The sequence below is a fragment of the Bos grunniens genome, chromosome 23 (assembly GCF_055505025.1).
Source record: "Bos grunniens cultivar Pamir isolate PY7600 chromosome 23, Bosgru_T2T1.0, whole genome shotgun sequence".
NCBI classification, from domain to species: Eukaryota; Metazoa; Chordata; class Mammalia; order Artiodactyla; family Bovidae; genus Bos; species Bos grunniens.
In genome coordinates this window covers 4,477,449-4,497,306 of record NC_141187.1, presented here as the reverse complement: position 1 = coordinate 4,497,306, position 19,858 = coordinate 4,477,449, and the positions used below count along the sequence as shown (strand labels likewise).

General features: G+C 42.5%; 1 protein-coding gene across 6 annotated transcripts in view; it reads left to right on the top strand.

Annotated features, from left to right (window-relative positions):
• The window catches only part of ZNF451 (zinc finger protein 451), a 90,128-nt gene that overhangs the window by 5,137 nt on the left and 65,133 nt on the right, over positions 1-19,858 (top strand). For 5 of the 6 annotated variants that reach the window (XM_086370973.1, XM_086370970.1, XM_086370971.1 and 2 more), the window contains exon 3: positions 3,272-3,352. In XM_086370973.1, the coding sequence (XP_086227099.1) occupies positions 3,272-3,352 (81 nt within the window). Of the gene's footprint in view, positions 1-3,271; positions 3,353-4,773; positions 13,422-19,858 lie in introns of those variants that run through there. The other variant, XM_086370975.1, reaches the window with a different exon arrangement.

Sequence of the window (19,858 nt, the reverse complement as noted above, 5' to 3'; positions counted from 1 at the left end):
TATTATAAACATTACTGTTTGGGGAGAATTAATAACTTATCTTTTGGTCAGTTTTATGAGTTATTCAGAGTTGGGAACAAGAGCAGATAGTCTTTTTGCTCATATTAAAGGAGACAGTAGCTTATCTTATAAGCTTAGGACATAAGTATTGATTTAAAAGTAGTGTGTATACTTTGGACTGGCTCAGAGTTGGTGTGGCCACACAGCCAGCGTTGTGATTACAGAACCAGGGGGCCTCACTTAGTTTTCTCCTTTGTTACATGGCATAAAAGCCAAGGAGTGGGGGATTGAATGGAACAGTGTACATGGAAAGTTTAGCACCATTGCCTGAATGGGGCTCAGTGACAGATGTTCCCAACTAGAGTGAAATAAATGGAGGGCCAAAGGGTTTTGATTCCTTAGGTTCATTATGATGGAAGCTTGTCCATATCCACTGTAAAAATTAGCTGTAGTGTAGAGTGTTTGTAAGTAGTATTTTCCTTTGGGATAGTTACCTTCTGTTTCTTCTGCTCAGCCTCTTCCTTTTGGGGTCTGAAACACATGCTGTCTTCTTCTACCTGTCTGTCACTTATAACTCTGTAACACGCTTTGAGTAAATGAATAAATGACCCCTGCTTTTTCTCATTTATGGGCCTCAATCCTGATTGTTTTATTCTGCTGGGAATCCTAAGTCGTTGTCGTTGAGTAGTTCAGGAGTGGGCTTGTGTCAGTGTTGTGGCTGACCCCAGTGGGGCATTTCTGCTGCTCTGATCTCTCCTTATTCCTGCCTTTCCTTCTGTTTCTGCAGCTACTTTTTCATCATTTGTGACCATTGTCCTGATGATGGTGGTGTTTTCTGCCTGTCCCATTGTGCTCTGTGCCCTGTTAGCCTGTCATCTCCCTTTTTTCTCTACCTGCTTTCCCTTCGTGGAAGCTCTGCCCCAGCCTCTGTGTGTTCCTGGTTTCTGGTAGCTCAGGGACTTTCTTGGTGTGCTGTCTCAGTAGGCATGTAATAAAGTTCCTAATGTACATTTCTTGAGGAGAGCAAGCTATTATAGTTTTTCTCCTCCACTACCTTCTTGACTTGACTGTTTGACAGTCTTATGCCAAGTGGCAGGTTTGGGTCTTAAAGTAGGTCATCCACCTCTGTGATCCCACAGAGGAGAATATTCTTCTTACCCTCTTTTTTTAAATGTCCATTTTTACAGTTTAGGCAGAAATCCTGATTACTTTATCATGTGACCCTTGCCCAGTTTTGCTGTCTGGTTTTATCTTAGCGGCTGAATCACCCCTCTGTGGGCTTCCCTTGTGGCTCAGTTGGTAAGGAATCTGCCTGCAATATGGGAGACCTGGATTCGATCTCTGGGTTGGGAAGATCCCCTGGAGAAGGGAAAGGCTACCCACTCCAGTGTTCTGGCCTGGAGAATTCCATGGACTGGATAGTGCTTGGGGTTGCAAAGACTGGATACAACTGAGCAACTTTTCACTTTCACCTTCACCCCACCTGCAGGGAAAGCATTTTCCTGCTTGGGGAGGGATGGAAGCTGGCAGAGAAGCAAGCTGTCTGTAGGACTGGATGCCATGTCTCAGAGAGAGGATCTTTACCTAGATGTTATCCTCTGTCTCCTGACCCCAGGTCTTTTTCTGTTAGTTTTTCAACTGAACATATCACTTTGGCTTCCCAACAGCCATCTTTCCCAACCTGAGAAATCTTTCCCCAGCCCTAATCTCCCCTGTGCTCCTTTCTCTTTTTTCAACATAGACTTTTTGAAAGAATAATCACTCTTGGCCTTTACTCCTCATTTTCTGCTTAATGTTGTAGTCTGACTTGTATGCTCATTACTTTCTTGAAAGTTGCTCTCTCAAAGACATTTTAAAATCTCCTTGTTGCTAAATTCTGTGGCTTTTTTTTTTGGTGCTCAGTATTTTTGGCCACATTTGCATTGATACCTTTTCATTGAGGTTTTCTCTATCTTTAGGTTCTTTGGATTTGTGCATTCCTGATTCTCATAGATCTCTGATTACTTAGCTCTTCTTAAATCTTAAAATTCCATCATTTCCTCAAGAACCTCCTCGAATTTCTTCTTTGTCCTCTTTGCCCTCCTTGGTAATATCATAGTTCCAGTTTAGTTCTAGAGTTAATAATTTTCTAGGGGAGCAGCTTTCCAGTCTGCATTTGCAGTAATGTTCCTGTACCCAGACTACAGGCCTGCATTTCCAGCTGTCTGCCAGTTGCCTCTGTCTGCCAGTTGTACATCAACCCATTATGGCCAGAAGAATGCCAGCCTTCCATCTCCATATTCCAGATGTATACCTTTTATGTGACTGTTGTGTAGTCATTCAAGCTTGAAATCTTAGAGGTAGCTCTGACTTCTTGTTATTGTTTAACTTCTGTTTTTTATAGTTGATTATTTTTTGGTGTTTGTTTCCATCTCACCTTTGTATCCTTTTGTATATGCACCATGAAAGTGAAAGTGTAATCACTCAGTCATGTCCAACTCTTTTCGAGCCCATGGACTGTAGCCTGCCAGGCTCCTCTGTCCATGTAGTTCTCTAGACAAGAATACTGGAGTGGGTTGCCATTTCCTTCTCCAAGGGTTCTTCCCGACCCAGGGATTGAACCTGGATCTCTTGCATTGTGGGCAGATTCTTTACAGTCTGAAAAAAAAAGCCCTTCTGTTATTTTTGCCATCTCTGCTATTTAGTGTTGCATTGTTATGTGTGGACTGATAAATTATCCTGCTCCTGCTTTTCTTGCTGCCATACTTCTCTGTGTGATTGATGTTATTCCTATCTTAGTATTTATTGATTGCCTTTTGCCTACAGAATAAGATCTAGGCTTTTAAGTTTCACGTTCAAGACTTGGTCTATGGTAGAGTCAGAGTGGATGGAAAGAAAAGATGAAGGAGAGCCAGGTTTGATGCACGACTGCAGGAGGCTGAGATACAGCCCAGCTTCTAGTCAGAGATCCCCATCTCATCTGAAAAGCATTGGCTTAGAGTGTCTGTGTTCTTGCAGCACCGTTCCCGTGTTACTAATTCTCTCCCCAAGGAGTCAGCATAGTCCCCATACCCTTCGTGGCTTGGGCTCTTTCAGGTTTTATCATTTATTAGTTATGGACTCTGAGCATTTCCCTCTGTATTTGTTCTGATTATTTTGTACCACCCATAAGGTTTCCTCTTCAGAAGAGTTCTCAGCAGTCAGTCCCAACATCAACAAAAAGGATTGCCTTAAATGCTAATTTAGCTTGAGTAGCTTTGCATGATTTGTTAGTTTGTTCGTTCTTTTCTAGGAAGGACCGTTGAGGCCTGTTCTGGAATACATTGACCTGGTCAGCAGTGATGATGATGAGCCCAGCACCTCTCAACGTGAGGTGAGTACATTTAACTTGGGTTTCTTCGCTTTTCATAGTTCAGAGATGTCCTCTAAAGGAAGTCATCAAGTCAATGTTTAGGCGCTGTTGTGCTCTAGGAAACGGCCCGTTTCTGTTGGAATAGCCCTGAGAGGTAGTGCAGGGAGTCCTTAGCCTGGAAGTTCTGCTTCTAGCTTTGCTCCTCTACTTTGAGCGAGGTTGTGAAAGTATTACATGACACAGGAGTGTCCTAAGCCTTGAAGGTGGTATCTGATGAAAGGGAAATGGAATAAAACTGCAATATTTTTGGCACCCTTTTCCTTTCCTGTCTTTCCTCAGATGCCCTATAGAACTGGATCCTTTTCTTCCAGAACCACGTGGCCACAGAAAATTTATTCTGTTTGGAAGAAAGGCTGTGAGAAGTTCCTTTAGAAATGGATTGTGGGGAAGGCTGCTGGGTCATTTAGGCATTGTCCCTCTAACCGCCTCTCCCCCTCATATTTGGGGTTCTCTCCGAACTGTGGTTTTTTGGTTGTGTGTTTGACCCTTAAACAAATCCTTCCCTTACTCTGAGAACCAAAGTAACTGAGCCGTTTTATCAGTCTTGTCTTGCTTTTTTTTGTCTTAGCCCGAATTTCTATTACTGGACTGTTTTCTTGATGGATTAGAGGACTCCTGGCTGTGTGTTCAGGGTGGCCTATGATATACAAGGGATTGGGACTGGGACTTACAATCAAAATACCTAGGTTTTAGTTCCCGCTTAGCTCCTTATTATTTTGTGAATTTGGATCAGTAGCCTTTCAACTTCGGTTTCTTTATCACATAAGAATAATAACCTACCTCACAGGGTTGTTGTGAGGATGCAATAAGGTTACAAAGCTCCTGAAAACTACAAACTGTAGAGGAGAACTGCCCACCTGGAAAATTTTGTTATTTATGGTCAGTGAATGAGAATTTTTAAAGGGACCTAAAAGTGTCTCTGCAATGGGGGACTTTTAGAAATATTTTTTTTTTCTCTTCAGTGGAACTTTTCCATGTTCTCTCTGCCATTATTAACTTCTGCTTATTGTCTTACACATGTTCAATGGGATTTTTAAAAAAACTATTTTCATCAGCAGTCTTGTTACCTCTTATTCTAACATGGAAATAAGCAGCAGGCTAGGATGGCGCCCCTTGAACTGGGCTTGTTTTTGTTCTTTTTTCATAGAGTGCCAGGTTAACGCCAGTAGTTGGTATTGGGCTTTTGGGGTAATGAAACTTGTGGATTTGACTTCTGTGATCCCCTTGCTGACCTGAAGTGGATTGTATGTTTCATTGTTAATTATAATAATTTAAAAAGTTGAGTTCTACTTACTGGACATGCATCTCTGCACTTGAAAGTTAACATATTAAAAGCATATTTTCTTTCTTCCTTGGTTCTCTTGTTCACGTGGATAACCCAGAGAATGCCTGAGTCTAAGGCGCCATCCTCAGAGAGTCGTCGCCCAGAAATGTGCTCTGGCTGCAGGGCTCCTCCTCCCAGTGGAGACAGCAGCTCCTCCTCTGGGCGCTGCGCCAGCAGTCCTCAAAGGATGGTTTCTCACCCTTCTTCCGTTGAGAACCCATTGGAGACCCAGAGAAATGATCACAGTAATTCAGATATTAAGATCTCTGAGACAGAGACACTTGAGCCATCACAGAATTACCAGAGTCTGCCTCCATCTCCACTCCTGGTGCCCCAAGAGTCTATGGCCTCCTCAGAGGTCAAGGAGGGTTTGCCCGTAGAGTCTCCAGCTTCCCAGCACGGGCGGGATGCCCTCCTGTATCTCCAGACACAGGTGGCTGAGATGTCCCGAGTGATACGTGACCTGCAGTCCAGGAGCTGCTTCCGATTTCATCATTCCCGCACAGGTGAGGCCTCCTCGGTTCCTTGGGACATCTCCACCTCCAGAGAAGAACAGATATCCGCAGTCGAAGAAGAGGCTGAGTGCAAGTCCCCCTCGGCCGACGACAAAGGGCAGCCAGCTGACCCGAGTCAGTCCAGCTTCACAGGGCTGTTGAAAAGAATGGAACAGAGAGGTGTTATCAAGAGAGTCACCTTACAGTCAGAAGCAGAACCGTGTGAGGGGAAGCCTGACTGTGTGACCTCCAAGAAGCGCTTGGTCCCTCCGTTGCATCCTCTTCTGAGAATTGCCACCGCGGAGGTTTTCAAAGACCCTGCTGATTGCCATCCCTCTTCTTTCATGGGACACAGGGTGTATCCTGTGGCTAAGGACACCTCTCCTTTCCAGCCAAATCCCCCAGCAGGGGGCCCCATTGTCGAAGCGCTAGAGCACAGCAGGAGAGGAGGCACCACGTCACCCCTGGATCCCACCTCAAAGGAGATGGAGGTCATGGGCTGCAGGTTCTACCATGCTGCTTCCATCGCAGCCCGAGCTGCCAGCTACATGGCCTACATGACGCAGTATCAGCGTAAACTCTGGGAAGACATGGAGGACCTGGTCCATGACCCCGAGTTTGATCGTGGAAAGGCAAGATGTATCATATCTGATGGCATGGATGCAGGCCTCTGGCAGCTGTGTACTACCAGGGACATAATGGACTCTGTGGTCAGAGTTATGGCGATGGCAATAGACTACAGAAGGCAGGCGTGGCTTCGGCTCACATCCCTCACGAAGAAGACCCAGGAGAAGATCTCACACTTGCCCTTTGATGGTACTTGCCTCTTTGGACAAGATGTGAATGCTGTTGTTGCAGAAGAAAACAGTGTGAAAGAAAACGACTATAAAGACCACAGTAAATACTATAACCAGCATCGATGCTTCTACAGTCACGACCAGAAAGCACATTACCACAGTCGCGGGTACTCCCGAGGGGACTGGTACAGACCTCGCAACCACCCCTATAGACACAGAAAAAGGGCAGACTCTCCGGAACGCCATGGGTACAAGAATTAGTGACCCATTCACGGTCTGCAGTGCAGCCATGCACAATGCCCCCTCCCCCACAGGACACTGAATACGTGTCTGGGATGATCACAGCTGACATTGAGTTCTAGACTTTGGGAATGAAGTAGATAATACAGAGACTCGTGCTTTCTTGGCCAAGTGAGCAGTAGAGACTTTGAGTTGGATCGAACAAAGGTTACGCATTATTTCTAGTCCAAAATAAGTTTAGAGGTGGGTCCTCAGGAATCCAAATCCTTTTATGATTAAGGAAAAATATAAAGATTTCTTCCCCCTCAGAAAACTCTCACTGATAAACTGATGGCGAGCAGGTTTTGGATCTGGAAATAACCTATTATCTCTAACACCAGAGGCAGATCATTCATTTCTAGGTCATCAGTGCTTCCGTGTTTAGGCTTCCATTTGTCAGATCGTCACAACACATCTCTTTGTCCACAAAATGACAAATGTGTTTTAATCTCTCTGTATCAGGGTGATCAGCTCACCAAGTGTCCATACTACTGTCAGTCTCTGTAAGACTTCAGAATCAGCCTTGAAGCTATATGTCAAGAACTGGAATTCAAATCAAAATTTGCCAAATCCAGTCCCTGCCAGTGGTGTGGCTGGATATTCTAGATCGGCTGTGAACACCAGCTGGAAGAAGACTTTACTGTGATATCTCTGTGGAAACTTTCACAGTAACTGTCTTCACCACCCAGAGCTACACAGAATTAATCATCTGCAGTTGTCACTCCCAAGTCTGTCAAGCATCAACAAGCTGTGAGACCTGATCATGCTGTTCTTGCAGGATAATCTGGACATTTCACCAAGATGACCTTGACTGCTTTCTAAACTTTAAGCTTGATGATTCATCAAGCTCTAAAAACAAAAAGAGAGAGAGATTGCATATTAGTGCCCTGGAAATCAAGGATTTTACACCGTCTCGGCATGCAAAATCTGAACTCTTGAAAGAGCAAGAATTCCAAACATGCCTGATAGTCTGGTCCTCTGATTGTAATAAATGGATGCTATCAGTCTAGATTTTACTGAGAAATCCTTCAGATTCAGAGTGTAACTGTGGATGTAGTAAAAAGTACATTTCACACACTTCCCTTTCTAGATTCCATTAACGATTTCTTGAAAGTCTGAAGTCAAGACTTCAGTGATGTGTTCTTGGTTTTTTCGTCCCTTAACCTAGTCACACTCTACCATGAGAGACAACGTACATTTTTGTTCCCAGCTCTTCGAGGTACTGTTTCTCCATCAGACTGGAACTGACAGCAGATACCTCAGCTAAACATCCTATAGTGTTTTTATCCTGAGGCAGTGGCTGTGTGGTGTCCCAGCCCTTAGACCCTTGTCTTCACAGCGTGACTTCAGAGATGGAGAAGATGCCAAATTGGAGGGGTCTGAATACATCATCCAGTATTATTTGCTTGGCCAAATAGAAAAAAATTTTATCAATAGACTGATAGTTTTGTAATTTCTTGGTTTGTTAAGCATCTGCATTTTTTTCTGCTTCCCGTAGTATTTTGGGTCCACTGTCAGTGGACTCCGACACCGCTTTCGCGTTCGTGTGGTTTCTGTTCCTTGCCTGCACAGTGGTGCCTGATGTTTTCCTGGTGTTCCACTTTTTAACGGCTTGTTGGAAGGCCATCCTCTCTCCTCGTCATAACCACCTTCAGCACACTTTTTGTCTGCTTTTTCTTCCTTTCCTTGTGTGTGCTGTAGCAGTCAAAGATGCATATATCCCTACTTGGAAGCTACTTTGTCAGATAATTTCAGGGATAATTTATAAGTGATTCTGATTGTCGTATTGGTAGATGAAGCTTAAGTTGCAGTCTTGATAGTTTCCTCTTGGCAAATTTGGTCAGGGCATATTTAGAGTTAACATTTACCTTTAATTTTTCTGTACTTTTCACCAAGTTTTACTAACACTGTTTGAGGCCCATGCTCAAAGAAGCTGTCCTTCAAACTGAACCCTAGAAGAGCACTGATAACTGGCTGAAAGAACCAAAAGCCTAGGAAATCACACGAAGATGATAATAGTTCACAATATTTGGCCCACTAGCTCAGCGGCCTCACGTGCCCTTGCCGTGACCTTCTAGTTTCTTCTGTGAAAGGATAGCCGTGGGAACTTGAGAGAGAGAAAGACCTTGACACTCCACGATGGCTGCCCGAGGTGTTCCCAGTTAGCTGAGGCTTCTTCACACTGCTTCCGCTTCTCCATTTCTCTCCATCCCTTCCCTGAATTAGGTGCTGGGTCACAAATTTGGTGATTTTTGAGAACTCTTATTTTCCAAAATTTGAACTGGAATTAATGGTGCTTGAAGACCTGACTCTGAGACTGCTCTGGCATTTTCACCTAACCTGCTCTTCCTTTGAAACTTTTTACTTTTAATGGTGTTTAAAAAAGGACGCAATGTAGAATTTACCATTGTAACCAGTTTCAGTGTACCTTGGAGTAGAGTTAGCTGTGTTCACTTCGGTGTATTCCTCCTTTCCTCACTGCTCATAGAGCAGCATTTCTTTTGTCTTCCTTCTGCGTTATGTTTGTTGCTCCATAGCAACAAGATAAGTAGCATTTCTTTCCCACTGTCTGATTGATATGCCCAAGGACCTCCATAGGTCTTCCCTAAAAATGAAAAAGTATTGAGAAATCATCCAGTTAGTGGTCAGGTAGCTGACTTCTGAAGCACGCGGCCATCTCGTGGGGATGGAGCAGAATGCAGTAGAGTGGGAGCAGGTTTAGTTGGAGGTGATGCGATTGACTGCAGAAGAAGCGATTGACCTGCTTTTTTATTATTGCTATTTTAAAGTCTTTCTCTGGCATACTTGAATGAAGATGATGTTATAAAACTAAAAATGGGGACTTGGTCTAGGGAAACAGCCGCAGTAGCATTTGGAACTCATAATTAGTCAGATAACAGGTTTTCAGGTCACGTCTGCCGTGTGCAAAGCCAAGATCCTCCATCAGGCCAGCCTCTGATGTTTGAACGTCGCTGGGTTTTCTAGGAGGCCTCACGGTCATCACAGGTTGAGTGATGTGGTGTTCCTGAAAGGGATGCATCTAATGATCCTTCTTTAAAATGTCATTGTTTGACTAGATATAAAATGTATGTGGAAACTAAGATTTCTCGTGTTTACTGTGTGTACACAGAAATACTGTTTCCATTCATTGTTATATGAAGTGCCTTTTTGAATTTTACACTATTGTTTAAAACAACATTTTAATGTCTTGCATGTCGCTGGTGATATTTATGTGAATTCTGTATAGTGCTTTTTTTATCTTGTAGTTTATGCCTCATCTGTACAATTGCACTATCTAAGGGTACTCTCCTTCTGAATGTTACTTTATTTTCATTACAGCACTGTTGATGCATTTCAGAAGGACTTGTAGAGTATGTCCCCCCGCCTTTATTTAAATAACTTAGCAGTAGCTATTTTAGTTACTAGTGATTGGCTCAGTTTTCTGGGCATTGAGGCAGCTTTGTTTTCTGTCTCTAGGTTCTAGGTTTCTGATTGAAGCATTTGTCTTATGTCTAACCTTGTTCATAGCCATAGTAACACAGCTCATTTGTAAGTGGGTGTGTTGCTTGGTAATAAGAAACAAAGATATTTGGAAATTAAAGTATATTTGTTGACACTTTATCTTTTTTTTTCAGACTGTGTGACAGCTTATCAGTGTAATTGCATTTAAACTTATTATTATTATTTACTGTGTGACAGCTTCTTTATGTATTATTACATTTATTTACCTAGCCCTCAAAATAACATTTTGAGGAGAGCATAAACTCAGGCTACTTGGGTACTATTTAGTATATTACATTATGTTACATTACCATTATACTAATAATTTACTGAATGATGCCTAAGTGTCCTGATTGATAATGTCCTTAAAGGCCTGCTCCATCCAGGATAACCTCTCAGGTACTGTAAACAGGAGGTTGGAATCAGCACAGTCCAGAATCTCTTCTAGCTATAAACTTGGATACAGAGTTAAATGACATGGATGAACAAAGTTAAACGCCACATTCAGTATTCTTGAGGATACACTTAATTGACTGGGATTCTGGTGAAGGTTAGAAATTAAGGATTAGATCTTTGCAGAAATAGTTTAAAGACTGCAATAACTGAAAACTTTTTTTTTTAATGGCATGAGGCATGTTTTGCCCAGACTTGCACTGTTCAGGTTTCCTTATCTTTTGAAATACGCCATTCTTAGTGGCTGGTCCTGTAATTGACTGTCAGATCTGTATGTCTCTCCTGCCTGTCATTACCCGCTTAGTTGTTTCTCCACATATAACTAGTTTTGTAAACTGTTAAAATATGTTGTGGAATTTCTCTTCCTGGATGAGTGCTGAGAATATTGTTTTATTAAGTCTTTTTTTCTTGTATTGATTAGTGGGGTGGTACTTTTGTATTACTTTTCTTTTCATCTGCTTGACTTTATAGGGATGAAAACCTTTTTTGTAGTAGTGTTCAGTGCCATTGAGATATTACTGGAGATTATTTGAGTTTCTCGTGTGATATATCAGGAAGTGATCACAGGCCAAACATGTATGTCGTTTTGATGTTAGCATCTCAGTTATTCTTTGTATTGATCTTTTCTTTCCCTTTATGTAAACCTCTTCTTAAAAGGATGTCTTATCTTCCTTAATCTCTTGATGTAGATTATATTTTTTATTCTGCCAATCTCTACTAACCAGGATTTTCATGTGGTTTTGTATGTTTAAATGCAATGCCTTCAGCATTATTTTAAGAGGTTTTCTAGTTCTCTCTTAAAAATGTCTTTTTCTTAAAAAAATAAAAGTAGCCAATTCAGTCTCATACTACTCGTTGGCTATTGAATTTCCTCAGTTTTTAATGCCTTCTTATTTCCTGATAGTACTATTTTCTCATTTCTGTATAGTCTTCACACGCATGTATTGCTATACGTAATTTGTGGTCAGTTGCATCTTTTCTCTCTTACCAGAAATTTTAAGTTCATCATCATGAACTTACAGCACCGCTGTCACATGTACTGTGTGTGTGTGTGTTGAGTCACTGAGTGTCCGACTCTGCAGCCCCATGGACTGTAGCCCGCCAGGCTCCTCTGTCCATGGGGATCCTCTGTCCAGGCTCCTCTGTCCGGGCCATTTCCTTCTCCAGGGGATCTTCCCAACGCGTGGGTTAAACCCGAGACTCCTGCATTGGCGGGTGGATTCTTTACCACTGAACCACTAGGGAAGCCCTGACATATTTAATACCATATCTTAATCGGTTTTCTCTAGGTTGTAAACGCTTTACTGGTTTTGTCATGTTAACTGTCTATTTCAAATGATCTGTTGAATTTTCTGATGTCTTGTCAATTCAGTAAGAGTTCTCAGGTTGTCTGTAGTTTTTTTTAGGACTTTGGAGATCTCTCAAGTTGCATTGTGTTTTCTGATATTCCTGAGCAGTATGTTTCTTGGTAGAAGTGATTGTAAATGCATTGTATCTGGTAATTAAAAAAAATCCTTTGACTTTAAATGCTTCAAGTGTTATCTTATAGGTTCTGTTGGTGGTCCCTTTGTAAGAATTTCATAGCTATTTTTTCCCCATGAGCTATCCTGTGCTTTCTGTTTCCTTTCATTACCCATAAAAGTGGCTCTATCAAGCATTCAGTTTTAAGGGCTACAGTTAGACCTCTTGTTAACTCTTGCTTTTATCTGTAATGCCTGTGTTTCACACTTCCTTGACGTGCTAAAAGCGTTATGTCTGAGATCCATGTATCTATAGTGCTTTTATTTAGTGAGGCAACAGTGGTGTGGGTGATGGGGAAAAAGACATTTTCCAAGTCACTAAACACAGTTTTAAAATTTCAGTTCCATTAAAAAAAAACAGACATTTAATCACAATAAGCTTCTTGCTTTCAAGTGTGTAGCCCATTCCCTTCTGCCTTGGGTAGAACACAGATAATTTAGTCTCATTTAGATTATTAGCACAGCTGGATGTTTGTTGCTTTGTCTAATGGCTTATAACAACTCCTGTTTTCTTTAACTTTTGACAAAAGTTGTATTTGACAGATGTTGGAAGCTCCTTGATAGTATTGGGTATAAAATGTTGTCTCCCTGCCTGGGAAGGAAGTAGAGGGGGGAACCTCCATCAGCAGAGCTTCTGTGTATCAGGCACTGTGCTGGCAGCGGGGACTCTTGAGGCAGAAACGCACCCTTATTTTGCAGATAAGGAAGTGGAACTGAACGTTAAACGATTTGCTCAGGTGGCGGAGCTGAGCTTCGAGTTTGCGCTCTGTTCTTAAAGTCTCCACTCAGCATTGTGCTCGGTGGCCTCTGTCTGCTTTTCAAGGTGCCGCTTAAAGTCTTAACCTCCCTGAGAAGCTAATTTGTCAAACAACTAGCCTCCTTCCCTGGATTTTGTGTTTATGGCTGTACTGTCATCCCTTATAACTTAATGTCTTCATTAAGTAATTCCTGGTTATTTCATTTACCTGATCAGAAACCTTGGTCATAGTGGACAGTCACGCTCACACTGAGGTTTTGCTGAGGTGGTTTTGGTTGTCTTCTGTTTCGTGGATTCCTTATTTGTATCCTGTTCATTGTCAGCACTGATCATCTCCGCCATGGTTCTTGATGCTGTTTTTTATCTTTGTTGTACCTTTTTTATTGGTTATACTCATTTTGTCTCAGATACATACTTAAAATTTTTTAAAAACTGGTCTCTTGAGGATATTGGCTTAATGAAAGATGGTGGAATGATGTTAAGCACGTAGTGTTTGAATTCCAGAGACCTTGATGTGAATATTAGTAAGTCACTTATTCTCTGAGACTCAGTTTTCCTACTCTCAAATGAGATAATAATGCCTGGAAGTACTTTGGAAACGTCACAGCCTGATATAAATTGCCTTTCTTTAGTGGTTATACTGTTTTTGCCCACATTTATAGATTTCTCATAACCATGGGATGGTATTAATACAGATTCTCTTGAAGATGTATTTAATAGTGTGTAATAGTTCATGTCGTCACATCATGCTTCCCTCTTTATGGTTTTAAGGCTGAAATATTAAGCTGCATATTATACAAGTCCAACAGTGGATTAAGGTAGTGAGAGGTATATTTAAAGTAAAACAGTCTCTTAAGTGCAAGCTAAGAAATGCTCATAATCAACAACAAGAAAAAAATTAAAAAGAATGTAGAATGAAGAGCTAGGATGTGTACGTATATGTATACAATTTTTGATGGATGGTATTTTGTCTTTTTGTGTCTCTGATAGAAACAATCTTTTTATTTGTAAACATCTTCAAAACCTGTTATATGCAGGCAGACCCTGAGGAAGGTCTGTGGGTACTGTGAATTGTTAAGAAATGGTCTATTCTCTTCAGAAGAGAAGGAAATGCCAACACAATGTAGTTGTCCTGTTAGAGGAACGCCTGTGGTGAGACTGGGGCAAAAGAGGGCTGTCTGCAGGGCCCAGGGAAGCTTTTCTTTACCAGATGCTCGAGCTGAGGCTGGAATGTGACTAGAGAAGAGTGAGTGGGGCCAGTGGAGGAGCAGGAGCCAGGCATCAGGTGAAGGCGCCAGTTGTGTGCACAGTGCGGGGCACACGGCGTCTCTGCTTTCAGAACCGCGGAGAACCGCCTTAATGGGCACAGTTGAGGAGATCGGGTTGAAGAAGGATAAATTCCCCATGAGAATGTATTGGTTCTTACGTGTTCAAAGTGTACTAAGATGTATGCTGCTGCTAAGTCACTTCAGTCGTGTCCGACTCTGTGCGACCCCATAGACGGCAGCCCACCAGGCTCCCCCGTCCCTGGGATTCTCCAGGCAAGAACACTGGAGTGGCTTGCCATTTCCTTCTCCAGTGCATGAAAGTGAAAAGTGAAAGTGAAGTCGCTCAGTCGTGTCCGACTCTTCGCGACCCCATGGACTGCAGCCTACCAGGCTCCTCTGTCCATGGGATTCTCCAGGCAAGAGTACTGGAGTGGGGTGCCATTCCTATGGACATTTAATTCCTTTTCTCCCTTAGACTGAGCCGAAGGAAGGCTCTCAGATAGTGCAGCAGTCACCCACGAGGTTCTGGCGCTGACCGCGAGCAGCGGCGGGGATGAGCCGGGAGCCACCCCCGGGGAGGCCGCCCCTTCCATGTAGGCCAGTGTCTGCAGGGCCAGCTGGGGGCCACAGTCCCCATGTGGCTCGCTCCCTGTGCCCTGGCCTGCAGATGACCTGAGGGTGCGCTTGGGGAGGGAGCGTACTTGTTCAGAATGTAGCTTCGCTGGCGGTTTGAAGCAGGGACTGCGCCTTGTGCCGGTGGCATCTCCAGCAGCACCTGGAGGACACTCTGTCAGCTTCCTTTTTGTCTTTTCCTCTGCTTTGGATTTCTTTCCCTGTTCTGGTTGCCCCTTTGACCTCTTCTCTCCTCTCCTCAGTTCTCCCTTTTCAGTACAGTGCCAGAGATAGAGCAGTGGCCCTCAGGATTGAAGCATTCTTAACTCCCTTTTGCTTTGTTACAACTTCGTAGTAGGAGATGCTTAAAAATTCTCCTAAGTTCCGAGGTGGTTTTGGGGGGTTTGGGGGGTGGGTCCTGTATCAAAAGAGAATCAGTCATTCTTCCTGGGAGGGGAATTTTATAAATACAGATACTGGTGATTAACCAAAAGACAAGGTAGGAAGAAGCTTTTTGAACAGGTTTGATAGTACGGCCTTCTTCACCGAGTAGTACTTTACAGAATATGGTGTATCTGTATGTGTGTTTTAAAACTTGTTCATATAAGGCGTATGTTCCATGTACTTTGTAAACAATAGTTTGGGGGTGGGAAGGAAGTTGCTTTGTACAACAGGATTGTTTCTTGGGTTTAAAGCTTTGCTGCTGGAGTTGGTAAATAAATATTGTACTGCTTTGCTGTGTTTATTTCTTCTGCTCTGTCTGTATTTGAATATAACATTCTTGAGAAAAATTGTTGCTTTTCAAGATGTTATTTGGGAGTATAGCTTCAGGTACAAGATAGGTACAAGGGGATTCTGGTAAACAGAACTTACTCTGGGGGTATAAAGCTCATGAGACCAAACCATGGACCCAAACTTTGAAGGACTGATCAGTGAGAAGCAGGCTTTGAAACTGGAGTTTGTGTGAAGTAAGGCATTGTTTCAGGAATTCTCTTCAGCCTGTTGAACTGAGAATGACTTGCCCTAATTCCTGATTAATATGTTTCTGTTATGTTTGGGCAATAATGTAATGCAGTCATTGTACTTCTAGAGACGAAAAAAACCCAGAGGGAAAAAGTTAAATACAATTTACTAAGAAGATTATGTTCCTTTTAGAGACAAAATTTCCACCTGCTTTTGTGAAGGATAGATGTTAAACTTATATTTTTAAAAGGTAAAAAGTAGTGATTTAAACCAAATCCATTGCATTTCCCCTGGGGAAGGAAATGGCCGCCTACTCCAGTGTTCTTGCCTAGAGAATCCTGTGGAGAGGAGCCTGGTGGGCTGCTGTCCATAGTGTCGCACAGAGTAAGACACGACTGAAACGACTTAGCGTACATGCATGCATTGCATTTCCAAACAGAAGGTTGAAATCTTCAACACTTTTTGTTGTTCACTACGTTCACAATTTTATTGCATATTCTGACGTAGAAATATTTGAAAACAGATTAGAAAAGGAAAAAGTCCCTCTAGACAGAAATAAATACTGTTAACATTTTAATTTTTAGCTTTCTAGATTTGGTTGCTTCTAAGTATTTTTACCAAAAATAGGATCATTTTCATTTTAAAACAAATACAAGTGATAAGAAAGACATTGAAACGTGTATGTTAGAGCTTCCAGGGAAAGGTGGGACTTTTGTGCTGTGTCATTCGCCTGTTTAATGATTTTGCAGTTCATATAGCAGGTCACAGTTTCATAGCAACGCTAGAAATTTTAAGTTCCCAGGAAATTTTTGTTAGCTCGTTAAACTGATTAGTATATGAAAGTATTAATTTCTTCGGTAAAATTTTTGCCTAAATAGTGGAATTCTCATTGGACATGATTCCTGATGATCTTTTATGAGCTAAGTTCATAAAAGTTATGAGTTCATAGTCAGAACTGATTTCAAGTTCAGCTGAACTGATTTCAAGTTTGAAGCAGTGTATTCATCTGTAGCAAAAAGAAAGATCAGGACAGTGTAGCTAGTTTTTCACAAGGTTAAGTTTATTCATTAAGGAAACTTCTGAGGGAGGTTTTGAAGTATTAGCTTGAATATGTGTCTTAATTCTTATGAAATAAAGACACAAATTGATACTGGTTCCCTTTTGAAAACACCCTTACTTGATAAAATGTGCTCAGTACTGTCCAACTCTTTGTGACCGCATAGACTGTAGCTTACCAAGCTCCTCTGTCCATGGAATTTTTTAGGCAAGAATACTGGAGAGGATTACCATTTCCTACTCCAGGGTACCTTCCCGGCCCAGGGACCACCCTGTGTCTCTTTGCACCTCCTGCACTGACAGGCAGCCCCTTTACCACTGTGGCACCTGGGAAGCCCCCGTACTCTGTTAGCCAGAAGAGAGAGGAGGGATGTGGCAGAATGAGGGACCCCGCCGTCAGGCTTTGCTCCCTCCCTTGCCCCTGCCCGAGTTAGGAGACCCACCACTGAACCCCACTACTGCAGATCAGATGTCAGGAGAAAGCCCTCTTCCTGTCCTGCCCAGGCTGTATGTTTTTAGACTTGGAATTTTGATGGTAACTACCAAACTCCATTAAAAGATAAACATTATCTTCTAGAGCAGAAGAATTCTTGCTTACTGTCTCCTGTATAGGTTTATCTTTTGTGGATATGTGCACTCAGATTTAACCAGTATCCTTAGTCTGCTGCCATTTCTAGGACACAACTCAGATTTGCTTTGTGTGTGAGAGGTCTCCTAGCGTCCGGGGTGAGCGTCGACGGGCTGCAGGGGCAGGCCACGGGAACCTGGCTTCCGAGGCTCTGCAGCAGTCTCTTCCTTCCTCAGTGTGGCCCTCATTCTGTAACCTTCCAGCTCCTCCACGGATTTGTATGTCAGACTGTGTCACTGGAATCATACCTCTGGTTCTCACTTTTAGTTTAAAAAATTGTTTCATAGGGACTAACTAGAATCTGCTTTTTCTGGTGTTGAAACTTTCTTCTTAATTCTGTTAGGACCCTACACAGCTTCCCTAGTGGGACGGGGTGGGTATGGAAGAAAAACTGACTCAGATGTAAGGTGTTGACAAACAGGGACTTTCCTGGTGGTCCAGTGGTTAAGATGCCCCGCCAGCACGTCAGGGGCACTGGTTCAATCCCTAGAAACAGATCTGTGTGCCATGTGGGACAGCCAAAAATATATATATTTATATATAAGCATATAGAGACCCTCCCTCCCCAGTATATGTCATAGGACTTTTCTTTTCTGTGCATCTCCCCCCAAATAACACAATGGATACACTTTCTTGCTGATAATTTGCTATCATTGTGGACTCTAATGTTACTGTGTGCTGCTGCTAAGTCGCTTCAGTCGTGTCCGACTCTGCGACGCTATAGATGGCAGCCCACCAGGCTCCCCCGTCCCTAGGATTCTCCAGGCAAGAACATTGGAGTGGGTTGCCATTTCCTTCTCCAATGCATGAAAGTGAAAAGTGAAAGTGAGGTCGCACAGTCGTGTCCGACTCTTAGTAACCCCATGGACTGCAGCCCACCAGCCTCCTCCGTCCATGAGATTTTCCAGGCAAGAGTACTGGAGTGGGTTGCCATTGCCTTCTCCAATGTTACTCTGTAGTAGTATTTAATATAGAAGTTAATCCAGGGTAACCACAGCAAGTGCTTCAAGAAAGATGACCCAGAATCTACAGCTGGGAATAACTTTCTGAATGAAACATGAACCACATTGTTCTTACCAGAGCCAGTTCCATTTCTAGTTTGAGAAGTTTCATATCTGAAAGCCTGACCTTTCTTAGAAAAATCTCCAAGGGCCTAAACACTTCTTTAGACTATAGGATTTTGCGGAGACTGCCAAATCTAGCCTAGGAAGAGTCCTGGAATTTTGTGAGTTCACCTTAAATTGCAAGCATTGTGGCACTAATGGAATGGTGGGAATTCCCAAACTGAAGAGTATATTAATTCCTATTCATCTTAGTTCTACAGCAAACGTTTAAGACATTTTCATCTAGCCTAAAACTAGTTCAATTTCTGCCCATGTGCCTGATGATACTGAAGCTTTGGTTCTGCAGTTGGGTCACCAGCAAGGTGGCCTGCAATAAGTTTTACCCCCCTGAGTTCTGATCATTTAAAATTTATTTCTGTACCTATTGAACCTTTGGATTACCTGTTAAACTTCTGTCCCAAAGAAGGCCTTCTCTGACCTAATCAGTGAATTCCCTAGCATGCATTTTAATATCCCTCTGTTGTGGGATTAAGTGAGATCTGAGGCCAGCCCTCGTCTTGGATCACTAACCACGGAAATTCCTGAGACTTGGCTTTCCGGAGAGAGTGGGTGTTCGTAGATGACCCACTCATGCCTGGCTTTAACCAACAACCTTGATCCCTAAACCCAAGTTTGTGGTAGAAAAGTATCCAATGAATATCACCCTGCTGCACATGGTTTGTTTCTTTACCCTTTAAGAGAAAACATTCTTGTTTAAAGTACTTCCATTTTGTCATTTTTAAATGCAAGGATTTCAAAGTTGAAGTTCTTCCTTTCTCTAGCTAGCATTTCTTTTCATCTACTCCTAACAGATTATCTCCCAGATCTGCTTTTCTGCTTGCTTTCTTTTTTGAAAGATTTTTTAAAATATGGACCATTTTTATAGTCTTTGTTGAATTTGTTACAGTATTGCTTCTGTTGTTTATGTTTTGGGTTTTGGGCCATGAGGCCTGTGGGGTCTTAGCTCTCCGACCAGAGATCCAGCCCACACCCCCTGCATTGTCCTCTGACTTGTGAAAGGACATTTTGAAGTTGGTGGGATGCCACCTAATATCTGGTGCAGTGGTATGGCCGTTGGGACGACTCCCACCCAGAGTGATGCGGTGAACACTCTTTATTGCAGAAATGCAGCCTTCACAGAAACCCCAGTCAGTTTTGTTATATGTGTTCACTTCAGTGGAACTCCTGTGTACCTGCAGAATCACACCCGCTGCTTGGTTTGCTTGATGCAACTCTTTCCCACTTTACATAAACTTTGGTTTGTACGTGTGTAATTAATATCTTACTAAACCAGTCTTTCTGGTAGAAAACATTTTTAATAGAGTTTATTTTTTAAGAAAACTTTTATTTTAGATTCACAGCAAAAAAAGAGGAAGAGACTTCCCATATACCTCTGCCCACAATGTATAGCTTCCCTCACTGTCAACTTCCCCTAACATAGTGGTACATCTGGAATAATCAGTGAGCCTGTTGTTGACATAGTATCACCCAAAGTCCATAGTTTACATTAGGGTTCACTCTTGGAGTTATACGTTCTATGAGTTTGAACAAATGTAGTAAGATACCTACCTGTAAAGTGTCATACTGAATAGATTTTCTACCCTAAACATCCTCTGTACTCTACCAGTTCATCCCTCCCTCTCCCGTTCCGCCTGGCAACCACTGATTTTATTTTAATTGTCACTATAGATTCGCCTTTTCCAGGATGCCAT